Source organism: Diabrotica virgifera, chromosome 4 (assembly GCF_917563875.1).
Source record: "Diabrotica virgifera virgifera chromosome 4, PGI_DIABVI_V3a".
Classification (NCBI taxonomy): Eukaryota; Metazoa; Arthropoda; class Insecta; order Coleoptera; family Chrysomelidae; genus Diabrotica; species Diabrotica virgifera.
Window position 1 is genome coordinate 232,378,263 of NC_065446.1, and position 16,766 is coordinate 232,395,028.

Here is a 16,766-nt window from a genome sequence, read left to right on the forward strand (position 1 = left end):
CTCTAAAAATTTTTCAAAATTTATGCTCCAAATTTTTTCCAAAAAAATGATATTTTTTTTTAGAATAACTCCATTAAATTTTATATCAGGTTTATCTAAAAACCGTTTAAAAGGTAGTTTCAAGGGCTATAAAATAGTATTAAACTTAATATTTTATATCCCTTATTTTTTTTAAGATAGAAGGTTAACGGGCCCCGTTATGTGGTTCTCGCAGTTTTATGTTTTAAACGTTTCTATCTCTGTTATTTTTTATGCTATAAAAGTAATAAAAAATAAAATATTTGCCAAAGAAAAAACTAAAATTTAGTTTTCTATCATTTTTATGTATATCGATTACTTTTGGAGTTATTGAAAAGTTACAGTGGAGTAAAGTACAAACGTGGAGTTAACAAAAATGAAATTTACGAAAATTTAAAAAATTATGATTTTTTTAAATCATATTTTTTTCAAAAATATGCTTTCTAAACCGGTCAAAATTGTCGAGGATATTACTTAGGCTAAAATAAAGAAAGTCTTATAGGGACTACTATAAATTTTAATTTTTGTGGAAATACCGTATGTTTTATTTTTCACTTATTCCTAAAAAATTCGAAAAGGTTCTTTTATTTTCATCATAACTTGCTTAGCTTTAATGCTATCAACTTCATCTGCAACCCACTTAATAGTTTTTCTTGAGGACTTTGACAAGTGTTTAGTAAGTATATTTTTCCGTTATTTAAGCTTGAATACTTAGATTTGAGTACTAGCAGAAAAAATATACCTTAAATCACCTATAACTCACTTTTAAATAATTCTAAAAGGTTTCTCAAGTAAGGAATCTATTAGATTTTTTATTATCTTAAATTTTGGTAATAATAACTTTTTCGTTAAAACTTACAGTTTTTGAATTATTTATGAAAAACCGTTTAACACCATGCATTTTTTTCACGAAAAATTCAAATCTTTGATCTTTAATAACTAAAAAAGTATAGATTTATTTTAATAACTTGATATAACAAATTGTGCTTAAAATTTGCCCCTCTATCGATGTGTGGGGTTATTTTTAATAAAATAATTTTCACACTCGAGAAGGGGTGGCATGCATCCCCAGGGTAAAATCGCAAGTTGGCACCATGCCATTTTTGTTTCTTGAGGTATCCTCTAAGTACTCACAAATTTTCATGCAAGTCGATGGAGGTTCAACGAAATCGAAGGTGAAAACCTTCAATGACTGCACTAATTTTAATTAAATATATAATTATTTATTTATGTTGTTTTATCTTCTTATTAGTGATGTAACGAATATTCGTATTCGTATTCGCATTCGGGAATATCCGCATCTTTTTGCATATTCGCATTCGCGTTCGCATTCGCAAAATTTGTGCGAATGTTTTGCGAATATGAATATCAGAGAAATATAGAGCTTCACGATACGATACAATATCGATACTTTTTAAGTATTGAGTATTGTATTGGTTATGCCAATGAAGTATCGTATCGAGTATCGATATCGGCAATACTGTCTTATAAAAATATCGTATTGATATTGATTTCGATACGATATCGATACAATACTCGATAAAATATCGACATAAAAAGGATTATACATCTGAGCTGTGTAGGCCCTTTATGCCCACTTTTGTATGCTTGACAAATGAACATTATTCTAAAAATATTACGAATATTGCTTATAACTTATATGTATATTCTTATAAAGATTGAATATGACTGAATGCTTCTTTGAAAGTCGACAAATACTTATAATTCTGTATTGTTTAAAAACTACTTTTGAAAATATAGGGAAATCCCCGGAGATTCGGAATAAATCGAATTCAGTATTTTTAAAAATTATTTTTGAGCCATCATCACTTACTTCCATATTGCCACAAATTCCACATGATATAAACAGTGTAATCATAACAGACATTTACTCACTCTCAAGAATTTCAAGTTCGTGCACTCAAGTGTAAAATATTATAACAGCTGATGCTTGGGTTGCAGATCACTTATACTTTTATGTAATAAATAATTATGATCTAAATACCTATTCCACAAAATATAATCAAACAACTGTGGCGTTTTATTTTCTTTTCTCGATATCGATATTTTCAATAATATCGAGGCAAGCGTATCTACAATACAAGAGTATTGTTTTGATTTCAGATAATGAGTATCGTATCGACATTAATATTGCTAAGGTATGTATTGTAACGGTATCGTATTGGTTTTCGATACGATATCAATACAATATCGATATTTTTATCGAATATCGTGAAACTCTAGAGAAATAATAATTTGAAAATAAAGTTAGATTAATAAAATCAAAATCTATTCTCTTTCTCATCTTTTTTATTAAAAAAAGGTAACTTAACCTCGTATAATTAGATTATCAGCCTTCACGTTGTTTTATTATTTGGCATAATGTAATAAAGCTTAAGATTCAGATTTATTTACACTAAATATCAATTAACTTCTCAATACAAATTTAGAAAACATTTCAAAAATAAAAACAAATTAAAAAAAAACTGAGCATTCGCATTCGCATCCGCATTCTCGAATGTCGTTATTAGATATTCGCATTCGCATTCGTATTCGCGAATGTTCAAAAAATGACATTCGTTACATCACTACTTCTTATATCATTTAATACAATTAACACTTATGACACCTCTTTTAATATCCTTTTTTAGAACCTTCTTGCATTCTTGACCCAAGCTGAAGGCAAATTCGAAAAACTAGGTCCACTGGGAACAGATATTGATGCCGTCAAAAAACAAATCGATCAATTAAAGAAATTCAAAGCTGAGGTTGATCCTCATATGGTCAAAGTTGAAGCTTTAAACAGGTAAAAATTATGTTTTTGTTGTATCTTGATGTATTTTCTATCGGGTCTTATACACTATTTTCTTAACCTATGCATAACCATAATGATTTAAGAGGTAATTTAAGGGTATTAAGAACAATACCGATAAACTCAAACTGGAACCTAATTATAGTTTGAGGAAAAAATAAGCTACGATGAGGAAATTTCAATATCATTCCATTGTTCAATAAAATAAGGAAATGATGGATTTGAAAAATCATATTCCATTGCACAAATATTCTATTCATACATCTGATTAGACAGAAATTATTTTTATTATCATAATTGGCAATAAGAGTTGTTTCAAATTAAAATATATGTAAATTAGATATACTAATACACAATACAATACACAATACCAAAGAAACATCGTTCAAAGACATGTAGTGACTATCGGACAAATTTTGATGAGTCACGTTTTAAGATCTTTCTGCTAGTAACACATAGCAGAATTTCTGTACACGCTGTTAGAAGACAGAATATTAGCAATACTCAATTTGAGTTTAGGAGTGGCTTGGGTACAAGAGAAGCCTTGTTTAGTATCCAAGTACTAATACAGAGATGCAGAGATATAAATCAAAATGTGTACATTTGTGCAATCGATTTTGAAAAGGCTTTTGACAAGGTCCGACATAACAAAATGCTAGAAATATTGGAAACAGCTGGATTGAACGATAAAGATTTACAGAATATTATTACAAATCTGTACTGGCATAAAGCGACAAAAATAAAAGTTGAACAAGAACTGTCTGAAGAAATAAATATAAAAAGAGGAGTGAGACAAGGCTGTATATTATCGCCTTCACTTTTTTTAACTTGCATTCGGAGGAAATATTTAAGGAAGCCTTGATGGAAACAACCGAACCGAAGGTATTATTGTAAATGGAGTAAATGGAGGTACAATATTATGCCGACGATAACTTAGTGCTTACTATTTGCGGAGAAGACCTTCAAAATATAATGAACAAAATAAAACAGACCATTGATCAGTATGGATTAAAACTCAATGTTAAGAAAACTAAATATATGTTATATAACAATATTATATACAGGATGACGGTAGAAAAGTCGGAGATGCCACACTGGACAGAGTAGAAAAACTCATGGACATAAAATCATTATGGATTGTGCATAATTTGTATATATGTTATTCTATACTTGTATTAATTCTATTTTATTTTCTATTTTTCTGTACCCTTGGACTTCAGGAGTCTCGTAAGGCAAGAATATTTCAAATTCTATGCTATGCAGTTGTGATAACGCAAACGTTTTTGTATGCTTTATTTGTTTGTGCTTCAGTATCTTTCATTGTTTTATGCAGCAAATTGTATAGCTGATCAACAGTAAAGTTGTTGTACATTGTGACATACTTCATTCACTGTTAACTACATGAATAATTAATTCTAGATTTTTATTGTTTAAACAAGCTATTGGACTTCGTAAGTCCTAGGTTTTCAAATATGACCACAAGTCAATATTTTTGAACTCTTCGTATAATTTTGCGTCGATTGATATATGGTTTCACTAATTTTGAGTTATTTTTGCAAAACTTATAAAGTCATAAGGTCATAAAGTTTTACTCGGAAGTGATATAAAAACCGGAAGTATTTATTTGTTTTTGTCTTGCTAAGGCGCATCGAATAATATATCGCTTGTACTATTTCGGCGACTTTAAAATAGTACTTCTGGTTGCAACTCTGGAACCGGAAGTGGGGGGTCAAATTTATCACCTTTAATAACATTTTTGAGCTATAACCTCTCATTCGACACCTCATTAATTTCTCGTTCTATCTGTTCTAATAACGGATGAGTTCTGTTCACATTAGACGGACGGACGGATGGATAGACAGACATGGATAATTCAATGTGTGCACCATTTTTTAATGTTTTGAAATAAGTACAAGTTAAACAGTAAAAAAAGTATCAACGCTAGATAAACTTTCACATTCATGAATATAAAACAGAGAATGAAGTATAGAACATTTGTTTCAACCAGCTCTACATTTATTATACTATTTTTTAAAATTCTAAGTATCATTAGCTAGTATGTATTTAAAAAGAAATTACGGAAATCCAGTTTTTTATTTTTTCATTGGTTGTAAAACAATTTTTCATTGGTTGTTCCTTCTTTCTTTAGAAAAATTACATGGACTTAATTTGCGAACTCTAAATTATTTTCTGTAACATGTTCGAATTGAATATTTACAGCAATGTATCTGTCGTGTATCTGCATAATCTATTTTTTGTTGAATAATCAGTAGCAGTAGATTAGATCAACCTTTCCAAACGGTGAACAAGTTTGGCGTAGTAGTTTTTGAAAGTTGCCCAGGTTTTGATTTAAACGTTTCTTTTCCGTTTCCACTCATAAAGTCTTCAGTGCAAATGGAGACTAGTATTTTTACTTCTGGATTGTCTGCTTTTTTTATCCTCTTGAACGTTTTCATGTTATTAATACTTTTCGAATCAGTTTTAAGTAACAATTTATGATTTCGTCTTTTTGGCACTTGTTAGATCTATTTCGATTTTCTTCTTCTTAGGGTGCCTGTCCGTTCCGAACGTTGGCGATCATTCTGGCTATGATGACTTTGTTGGCTGCTATACGGAATAGTTGTGTTGAGGTCTTTCTATACCATGTTCTCAGGTTACCAAGCCAGGATATTCTTCTTCATTCTAGGACCCTCTTTCCTTCAATTTTACCTTGTAAAATGCACTGGAGTAGCTCGTATCTGCCTTAATTCCTCATTATATGTCCCCAGTACTGCAGCTTACGGCCCTTCACGATGTTGACTAAATCTGCGGTTGTGTTCATACTCCGTAGTACTTCTTCATTGGTGACTTTGCCTGTCCATGGTATCTTCAGGATCCTTCTGTACAACCATAGCTCAAAAGCTTGAAGTTTCGATAGAGTTTCTGTCTTCAATGTCCACGTTTCTACTCCGTATAGAAGCACTGAGTACACGTAACATTTAAGTAGCCTTATTTTCGATTTTAGAGTGATGTCATGGCTCTTGAACACAGAGCTCATAGTCAAGAATGCACTATTTGCCTTTTCGATGCGATATTTAATCTCTTGAGTATTGTCCCATGACTCATTGATTATAGTTCCCAAATAGTTGTATTGTGAGACACGTTCAATTTTCATTTGGTTCACATACATATTTCGATTTTATTGAATTATTTTATAAATCTCTGTATATTGTTATTTATATTCCAATCACATAATATACTCATTTCTTCATTTTTATCAACTCTTTTAGACCAATTATTTAATAAATACCCATTAATAAGGTTAATGGTTACTTTTATATCTTCTGCCTCAAGTGCCATCTCTGTGACGGAGGTCGGCAATCATCATAGCTATTCGGACTTTAGAGACGACTGCTCTGAAAAGTTCATTTGATGTACATCCGTACCATTCTCTCAGGTTGCCAGCCACGATATTCTACGGCTCTCTGTGCTTCTTTTTCCTTGAATCTTTCCCTGCATCATCAATTGGAGCAGGTTGTATCTCTCCCGACGTATAATATGTCCAAGATATTCCAATTTTCTTGTTTTGGTGGTATTTCAGATTACCATTTCTTTAGCCATCTTTCTCAGAACCTCTTTGTTTGTGACGTGTTCTATCCACGACTCTTCTCATAATAATTTTTCTGTGCACCCGCAGCTCGAGAAAACGTAGGACCTAACCAACCTAACTCTTAGCTCCAACTTTAAATCCCTTGTGCAGAGCACTTTTGTATGGACTGTATGTTAAAAAATTGTCCATAACAGGTGATCGTATGAAATATTTTTCGTATGTAAACTTTCCATGTTATAAGTAGAAAAATTCATCTGGCAATTTCAAATTTAGCGAAGTAACTGGATTTCACTTTTATTATATCGTTCTCATTTTTAGTATCAAAATTTGATAATTATGTAATCTACTCTCCAAATTATTTATATAATATATATTTGCAATAAGTTTGGTTTAATCGAGTATCAAAAAGTTGATTGCATGATTTTTTATTTATTTTTTGAGTTAAGAGATGAAAATGCATGTTTTTTCATTTCATGTTCCTTGATCTTTAGGAAGCTTTTGCGGGCTATTTGCTACTGTTTCATTCCGCAGATGACTAATAGTTTCATACGATTTTTTTTAATTTACCGGAGAAAGATCAACGGTTCTCTAGTACTAGTATCTAAATAATAAGCATGCTTTTAAAGTAAGTGTTTTTACGTTTTGAAACGCAACCGTTGCACTGTCGTGGTGAGATTTGGACTTATGTTTTTGGAACGTTCTATCGTATAGGAAGTTACTCAAAATTCAATAGATAGACTATAATAACAAATAAAGAGGTCGTATGAAGAACTGATACCCAAAGATGGCTAATAAACATACTTAAATTGAGAAAGGAGCGTATTATGCCAGAGAAGTATAATGTCCTGAATGTCACCTTAATGGGCAAAATTGAAAGACGGGAGCTGTTCGTAAACAATATTATATTTCAGATACATAAGAACCAGGTGAAGCATGTAAACAGCACAAGAACGATCTCTACGCATTCTCCAACTGGCATAAACGCATACACTGTACATAAACTTGTCCATGATAAAAGTCCATGATTATTTACCCGTGCGTCATAATAAAATACACTAACCATAAAATTTAAAACTTCAGCATAAAATTAGTTGTGAAAACAACTCTGTACCTCAGAGTTAAACTGTATTAACTCACAAAATTGAAATTTTACAGGAGAGCAGTTTAAAAGAAATATAAACAGTAAATTTCAAATACAATTTTTATTTCTTTTTCTTCAAATATGTGATAAACACTATTTGATAAGTATAAATGATACCATATATTACTGTATTTGTTATTTTTATACCTCTTTAATTTTTTGAAAAAACGTGGAGTTAATACTGTTTGGTATGAAAACAATTACCATGTTCGGGAGCTAATATAATGGTAAGATGACACACGTGAATAAATAATCTGGAGATAATACGATACATGAAACACAATTTAGTCAAGAACACTTCTTTTTTTAAATTAAATGAAATGAACAATATCTATAAAACAAAATGAGTAAACAAAACTAACGAAAAACGAAACCCAAAGGATCATGAGTGTTGTTCACTTACAATAATTATTTTGGAAAAAATTTATAAATCCTCATCTACTTTATCGGAGTGGGATAAGTTTTTATAAAAATTATGAAATTCCTTTGTCTTATCGTAATTCACAGGCAGAGCCGCAGGAAACTCAACACGCCTAGGATTTCTGTTAGATCAACAGATTGGAATGTTTCCGAACTAAAATTAGTTTTGAAAGAAGTAATCCCAAATTATCGCTACATACATACTTCCAAGTGGACAACATCTGACATACGAAAGTCTGTATTCTGCTGAGTTTGTTCCTTATAATAAAAAGTGAACAGTTAAAACAGTTGTTTTAAAGAGTCTTAAAATCCTTGAAGTCATTTAGTTTTACTTTCATTTATTTTCCACAGAATACTGAATACCAGTATGTAGCACGCCGCGGTTTTACATCGTTCCATGGAGTTAATACTAGTTAATACTTTTATTTTGCTGGGTATTAAATGTAAACGGCTGTTTAGCTCGAAGCTACGGAGGGACTTAATACACTTTAACGTTGCCTATCTTCGGAACCACATTAAATAGGATTTTATATCGTATCGCATATGAAAGATGTGAAGTGTGTTATGTAGAAAGTGAAATAATACAATTTTTCAAAAAAATTGAGTTAATACAGTTTAGCTCTGAGGTACAGAACTGTTGGTTTAATATAAATAACTTCTAAATGCAAAAACAGGATAAAAAAACAGCAAAAAATCTAACAAACTGACAGTGACAAGTAAACAAATCAGAAACGTCACAAATTGTACTTAAAATCTGAAAACGTCACCAAGCGTCTTTTTTGTATCTATCTCTTTTCGATGTACTGACTCTGTAACGTCTACTGACGTTTATGAAAGTAACATGTGTTTTTACTTAATAACAGGCGGTAGCTGGTTTGTCATTAGTTTCATGCGTGGAAGAGAATTATGCTAGATAAAAAGTATGTTTTATCTCGCCAGGAATTAATGACGCACGAGTAAAGAACTCTGGACTCAACTGTAACGTACGGTTACCAAAAGAAAAACTTAATTTAAAATCATGCCTCTTAATTGAAAACACATCTTAAAATTGCTGGTAACTATTAGTCCTTGGTATTTTAAATATTTTTGTTTTTAATTTGCTTTGTACCGTTTATGCTTTTCGACAGCTTTTTTACACGACGTATACGTGCCTGATATTAAAGTTACCAATTTGTTTCTATAGGCAAGCTCAAGAACTCACAGAACGCACATCATCAGATCAAGCAGCCTCCATCAAAGAACCACTTTCAGCTGTCAACAGAAGGTGGGATGATCTTCTTAGAGGAATCGTAGAAAGGCAAAGGCAGCTTGAGAATGCCTTGTTGCGTTTGGGTCAATTCCAACACGCTCTTAATGAGCTCCTCGTATGGATCTCCAAGACTGATGCTACCTTAGACGAGTTAAAACCCGTTGCGGGAGATCCACAAGTATTGGAGATCGAATTAGCTAAATTAAAGGTTTTGGTTAATGACATACAGGCGCATCAAACTAGTGTCGATACTCTTAATGATGCTGGAAGACAAATAATTGAAAGTGGTGAATGTAAGTACTAATTGTGAAATGAAAATATTCTTCAGAGGTAACCATATATACCCCTCCGATGATCCCTAGTGAAGGGTGAAAAGTACGTAAGGGCGTTTATGGTCCTCTCTGGACGAAGTGAAATGTAAGATGTCTCGCATTTTTGTTTTACAGCGAATTCTTCGAAAATATTTTTATTTATAAACTATTTTATTTACAGCCGATGAAGCCAGTGTTACCCAAGAAAAACTCAACACGCTGAATACTCAATGGCGTTCTCTAATGCAGAAAGCAGCGGATAGACAAAGGGAGCTTGAAGATGCGCTTACAGATGCTCAGAGATTTAATGCTGAGATTCAAGATCTTCTGTCGTGGTTAGGAGATGTCGATGGAATCATTACCGCCAGTAAACCAGTTGGAGGGTTACCAGAAACCGCCTCCGAGCAATTGGAGAGGTTCATGGAAATATATAATGAAATAGAGGATAACAGACCTAAAGTTGAGACAGTCTTAGCGCAAGGTCAAGAATATCTGAAGAAAGCTACTTCACCTGCATCTAACTTACAGCAGAATTTGCGCACATTAAAACAAAGATGGGATAATGTCACTGCCAGAGCTAACGACAAGAAGATCAAATTAGAAATTGCTCTTAAGGAAGCTACAGAGTTCCACGAATCACTACAAGCATTCGTTGATTGGCTAACTAATGCAGAGAAACATCTTCAAAATGTGAAACCAGTTTCTAGGGTTTTGGAAACTATTCAGAATCAAATAGAAGAACACAAAGTTTTCCAAAAAGACGTTAGTGCCCACAGAGAGATAATGCTTGCTTTAGACAAAAAGGGAACGCATCTCAAGTATTTCAGTCAAAAACAAGATGTCATACTAATCAAAAACTTACTTATCAGTGTACAGCACAGGTGGGAGAGAGTCGCTTCCAAATCAACTGAAAGAACTAGAGCACTTGACTTGGGTTACAAAGAAGCCAAAGAGTTCCACGATTCTTGGACTTCCCTCATGCATTGGTTAGACGAAACTGAAGAATCTCTTGATGAACTTCAGTCTGAAGCCATCAGCAATGATCCTAGTAAGATCAAGCAACGTCTTGCCAAACATCAGGAACTGCAAAAAGCTCTATCTGGTAAACAGGGCACTTATGATAACGTAATGAAGACTGGTAAGCAGCTTAAAGACAAAGCTCCCAAACCTGATGAACCTACTCTTAAACATATGCTCTCGGAACTGAAGAGCAAATGGAATTCAGTTTGTCATAAGAGCGTTGACAGGCAACGCAAACTTGAAGAAGCTCTCTTATATTCAGGACAGTTCAAAGACGCCATAGCAGCTTTAGTCCAATGGCTACAAAAAGCTGAAAAAGATCTTTCAAAGGACAGTCCTGTTCATGGTGATTTGGATACCGTTAATCATTTAGTAGAGGCGCACAAAGTGTTTGAAAAAGAACTAGAAAAACGTAACGACCAAATGGAATCAGTTATTAAAAATGGTCAGGAGTTAGAAAGAACTGCATCCAAAACTGACGCTATCCAGATTAGAGCTCAATTAAATGAACTAACCGAACTTTGGGAAACGGTGACAGACTTAACAAGAATCAGAGCAGATAAGTTAAGAGATGCACTGAAAGAAGCCGAAAAACTTCATAGATCCGTGAACATGATCCTCGACTGGTTGTCCGAAGCTGAAATGAAACTGAGATTTGTTGGTAACCAACCCGAAGATGAAGCAACTGCTTACGAACAAGTTAAAGCTTTGGATCACTTCAGAGCTCAACTAAATGAAAAAGAAATCGAGAAAGATCAAACTCTTGAACTAGCCCACAACATTCTTGCAAAGGCCCATCCAGATTCCATCAACGTTATCAAAAATTGGATTAAAGTTATTCAAAGCAGATGGGACGAAGTGTCACAATGGGCTCTTCAACGTCACCAGAAACTGTCACAGCACTTACAGTCGCTCAGAGATATGGACGATACTTTGGAAGAACTTATCCAATGGCTCATGGGTCTTGAGAACACTCTTATTGCTCTGAAGCGCGAAGAATTGCCTATGGACATTCCAGCCACCGAACAGCTTATTGCGGACCACAAAGAGTTTATGGAGAATACGCAGAAGAGGCAAGCAGAGGTCGATAGGGTTTGTAAAGCCAAGCAGGTTAAGCCTGCAGCTGGCGTTAAAGATCCTAAGAAGTTCGTCAAAGGCAAAGGACAAATGTAAGTTTATTTCTGTGTTCAATAGCGATTTGATATTAAAATTTCATCAATACAACTTAATTTTGACAAGTTGTTAGGATACGTTTCTAGATAGCATGTTGTTCTTTTTAGTTAGACAAAAGAGAAAGAATTAGTTTTTTTTATTTATATATCTATGTATTTCAGACATTTAAATTAGTAAAATGAATTATACTGTAGAAGTATCTAAAAATCTTAGCATGAATTTGTTAGTTTGATAGCACAGAAAGCACTCTATTTTGCTTTAAGACAAAACATAAAGTCATCGAAACAATATACACCTACACAGTACACCTAACCTTTTATAGATTCATAACATTTCTTATTGTTTAAGTGATAGGTATCTATCATACATAATAATTTAATTGTGAAAATTTAATATAGGTTATTATCTAGATAAAAATTAATACCTATCTTTTCCTTCTAAAAGTCTGTTTTCACTAAGAGATGTTTCTGTCTTGTTGCGCCTCATTGGGCAGTGATAGAGCTGAAGACAGACTTCGAGAAAGAAAGCTTAAAAGACTGTTCACGCTACCGACATCTATTGTTGATAACAGAAACTAGTCCACAGAGTGTTTGTCTTTACTACGTAGCGACCCCTAAAATGTATACTCCGTCTAATATACTTACCGTTGCTCGTCATCCGCGCCATAGCCGGTGACGTCACATGATACCATCACGAAATATTTAGGCGGTAGGTATGTTCTTTTATAGAATCATTTTGCCGAGTACACTGGAATTACAGCCACTAGACATATTTTATTATACACGCGTAGAAATATTATTTGAAGATTTCTATTAATGTTAACTTAAAGAAATACACAATAATGTTTCCATTAGTTTGTATAAATGGATTATAAAGCGTTTTTATGAAGCATATTTGTTCGGAACAAACTAACTGTAATCGAACGAAGGTGACATTTTGCCATAAATTGGTAACATTTATTTGACAGTTGCGGTATTGACACTTTAGATTTGTTTTTATTCTTTACTTTAAGGTAGGAATATAACTTAATTCTTGTTTTATATTTCTAATGTTTTTATTTATTTACATTGAATATTAATTTGTTTTGTTGTATAATCCACGTTCGCAATAATTATGTGATCTATTTGATTTAAAATGGATTCAGGATTTTTTTATACTTTGGCAACTATGTCAACTTAGATCTCTAACGTAGATAATGACGTGCAACGGTAAGTATATTAGACGAACTGTATTTATACCTGTATCTCCCAAAAATTAATCTCTGTAACTCGTTTTAAAGAATTTTGTATCTCGTTTTATAGTTTTGTTTTTGGTATATACTATATAAGTATTGTGCCAATAAAAATGTCACATATTTAACATCACAGTATCGAAAAATATTCTGTTTGAATAATTATAATACCAACAGAATGTAGGAAATGTTATGAATCTAAATTTATTAAATTGTTGCTTTCATTTATTTGTTTTGTGTTGCATGATTTTCATTCTTACACGTTTTTGTTTTTTTCTTTTTGTGTTCGTTCTCTTCATCCTGTCATCTGTCATCCTGTCAAATCAGTCGTGGTTCTCAGCTTGACATTCATGATTCCACGCAAGACATCTACGGCGCACTTGGTCGCAAGCAAAGGTATGTTTCTCATTTTCTTCTCTTTATAATGCTTTAAAATCATTTACACCTTTTTGTTTTATTCACAATGTTTTTAACACAAAGAAGTTTAATAGGTATAGAATAGACATTTTAAGCGCAGTAAAAAGAGCAAAAGGTTAATAAACGCCATATATACCGAGATTAACCGAAGAATGTTACATTCAAAGAGGCGTCAGACAGGGATGCATTGTATCTCCGCTGTTATTTAATTTCCACTCGGATATAATTTTTCAAACAGGCTTTGCAAGATAAAGACTTTCGAATTAAAATCAATCTAGTAATAATATTATTATTATTTATGGTGAACTGTTATTGGAAGCGAACTATTATTATTACTGGTGAACTAATCAATAATCTTAGATACGCTGACGACACTGTTATTTTATGTGATAGTCTCCAGGGTATTCAATAATTATTGAATTGCGTAAAAACGACAGGAAGAGAAATGGGTCTAAAAATGAATGATTTTAAGCATAAATGATAATCAAGATGATACAATGGAGGCATTGTGTGACAGAAAACAGAAATGTCGGAAGACCACCACATATGGGTGCATGATATTCAGAAAATAGTTGGGAAGAACTCATATCCAAAGTATAAGATACAGAAGCATGAAAAACGCCGGAAGATGCCTATATTCAGCAGTTGCTGTAGAAGCTACAGCTGAACATAAAGCAATATTTGGTTAATATTTACTAAGCAAGACACAGAATACCACAAGAGACTTCTGTTGTTGTGGAGATAAATAATTTTGTGGTGACTTTAAAAAACGAACATATATTTTGTAATGAATGTACATCTTTTCTTAACTATTATATGCTTTTTTGTAACTTAGATCAACATACACTTCTCCAAGAAATTAACGCACCACCTTAAAAATGGGTCTTTTTGATGTCTCGAATTTCCTACGCCTGTTGTCCGATTTAAGTGATTATTTTAATATGTTATAGCCTTATTCTTCAACAATATCGCTGTAAGAATATTGTTGCTACACAGGTAAATTGTCATTGTATACCGGATGTACCAACCAAACTGTGATTTTTTCTCAAAGTTCGCGTGATCCTGTGGAATATTCTAGCATTTATAAAATTAAAACCCGACTACAGCCTCATGTTTTCTTAACATTATGTTGTATGTTGGATAATAAAAGAATTAGGTATTTTAACAACTAGCCTTGTTGTTCGTCAATTACAGGGTGTTTTTAAATAAATACGGCAAACTTTAAGGGATAATTCTGCATGAAAAATAATGACAGTTTGTTTTATAAACGCATGACCGCAAATGTTTCGTTTCCGAGATAGGGGGCGTTGAAATTTTTCTTACAAACTGACGATTTATTTATTGCTCTAAAACGGGTTAAGATATGCAAATGAAATTTGGTGGTTTTATGTGGTAGTTATTGCGCATTTTTTGATATACATTTAGGAATTTAATATTCACTATTAGCGCGCATACGGGTAATATGACCCTTATGTGCGCCAATGCTGAACATAAAATTCTTAATTGTATGTCAAAAAATGCACAATAACTACCTCTCAAAACCCACCAAAGTACATTTGCATATCTCAACCGGGTTTAGAGCAATAAATAAATCGTCAATTTGTAAGAAAAATTTCAACGCCCCCATCTCGGAAACGATTTGCGGACATACATTTATAAAGCAAACTGTCATTATTTTTTCATACAGAATTACTCCTTAAAGTTTGTCATACTTATTTAGAAACACCCTGTATTGATGAAAAACAAGGCTAGTTGTTAAAGTACCTAACTTTTTTATTATCCAACATAAACGAATGAATCAAAAAACAGAATGTTAAGAAAAAATGAGGCTATAGTTGGATTTTAATTTCAGTATTTTATAAATGCTAGAATATTCTACAGGACTACGCGAACTTTGAGAAAAGATCACAGTTTGATTGGTACACCCGGTATACAATGACAATTTACCTGTCTAGCAACAATATTATTACAGCGATATTGTTAAAGAATAAGGATATAACATGTTAAAAAAATCACTTAAATCGAACAACAGGTTTAGGAAATTCTATACATAAAAAATTACCCATTTTTAAGGTGGTGCGTTAATTTCTTGGAGAAGTTTATATTTAAAACTTTACTAGTTTTTCTTAGCTTTTGTCTGCTTGTGCGTTTTGTTTCATTTTCGTTTTTCGTTTTTTTTATAGCTTCAAAGGCTCGAGGAATGACCTACAAAGAGGAAGGTTAGCATTTTGTTGTATCTTTGGCATAATCTAATTTAAATTCTTATATAATTCTAAGAATGTAGCTATTAACAAACTAACAAAGAATTGAACATATATATTTAATAATATATTATACGTAAATTTTTATTTATTGTATTTGTTTGTATTGCTATTTTAAAGAAACCACATTGTTTTAAATGTTTAGGTATAATTATAACATCATACCTTATGATGTCTTATATTTATTGTACATACATACTAAAGTAACTTTTTCATAACACTTCTCTATTATAGGGCACAAAAAGAATAAAGTTAGCGGCCCAAACCGGTTGAATAAAGTAATATTATATTTTTCTTAACAAATCTTCTCTGATAACAAATCAACTCTGATTGCAAAAAGTGTGTTTTTAAAATAACAAAATGTCTGGCTAATTGGCTCGGACAAGGACATCAAATTCACAAAAAAAAGTATATAAATTGCCCTTCGCCATGATGGGTCTCTGTTTACAAAAACAAGCTAATGTCACCTTTAGGTTCACACTTGTCATCTTTCAAAAGCATCCAGCACACGTTTGGATTTTTGGGCGTTACAACTTTTTTCAGCGTTGATAACTTTACAGTCTGTAATTTATGTTTCTATAGGCGGTTCACCAATTCGTATGTTTGCACAATAATGTCAATACAAATTTTTGATAATACGGAGGTCTTCATCATCAATTATTCCCATCTGTTGCAAGACACCTATCAGTTTGTCGTGGGTGTTCTATGCCGATTGTTCTATATCCTCGAGTGCAGTTTAAGAGAAATTTTAAGAAAATTTTCAGTAAATGGCTCATCAGACTCATGTTGCGATGATGACATTGTTTGTTTTTTCGGTATTTCGGTTTACAAATGTGGACAATAGCTATTCTGCTGGTATTTGACATACTTCGTACATTTTATTGAAGAAGTTTATAAGTGATTATTTACCTTTATCGTCGAGTGGTTTGATTACTTCGCTGGCAATTTCATCGGATCCTGTTGCTTTCCTATTCTTTGATAGTTTTATAGCTCTTTTGTTACTGACAGATTAATACAACTAGATACTTCTTTGTGTACAATTAATGTCACGCCATTCCGGTGGTTATTGCCTGCTTCTCCGGGATAGAATACCTCATGGTCGTCTATGCTACATTTACCAGCCC

General features: G+C 32.6%; 1 protein-coding gene across 41 annotated transcripts in view; it reads left to right on the forward strand.

Annotated features, from left to right (window-relative positions):
- Window positions 1-16,766, forward strand: part of LOC114327522 (microtubule-actin cross-linking factor 1) — an 865,580-nt gene that overhangs the window by 772,863 nt on the left and 75,951 nt on the right. For 29 of the 41 annotated variants that reach the window (XR_007697614.1, XM_050648743.1, XM_050648753.1 and 26 more), the window contains 6 exons: window positions 2,670-2,824; window positions 4,051-4,062; window positions 9,164-9,522; window positions 9,722-11,729; window positions 13,292-13,360; window positions 15,565-15,600. Coding sequence is in view for 40 of the 41 variants with exons in the window: in XM_050648743.1 (XP_050504700.1) it covers window positions 2,670-2,824; window positions 4,051-4,062; window positions 9,164-9,522; window positions 9,722-11,729; window positions 13,292-13,360; window positions 15,565-15,600 (2,639 nt within the window). In the remaining variant the exon portion in view is untranslated. The remainder of the gene's footprint in view (window positions 1-2,669; window positions 2,825-4,050; window positions 4,063-9,163; window positions 9,523-9,721; window positions 11,730-13,291; window positions 13,361-15,564; window positions 15,601-16,766) is intronic. The other 12 variants (XM_050648742.1, XM_050648744.1, XM_050648755.1 and 9 more) reach the window with 5 other exon arrangements.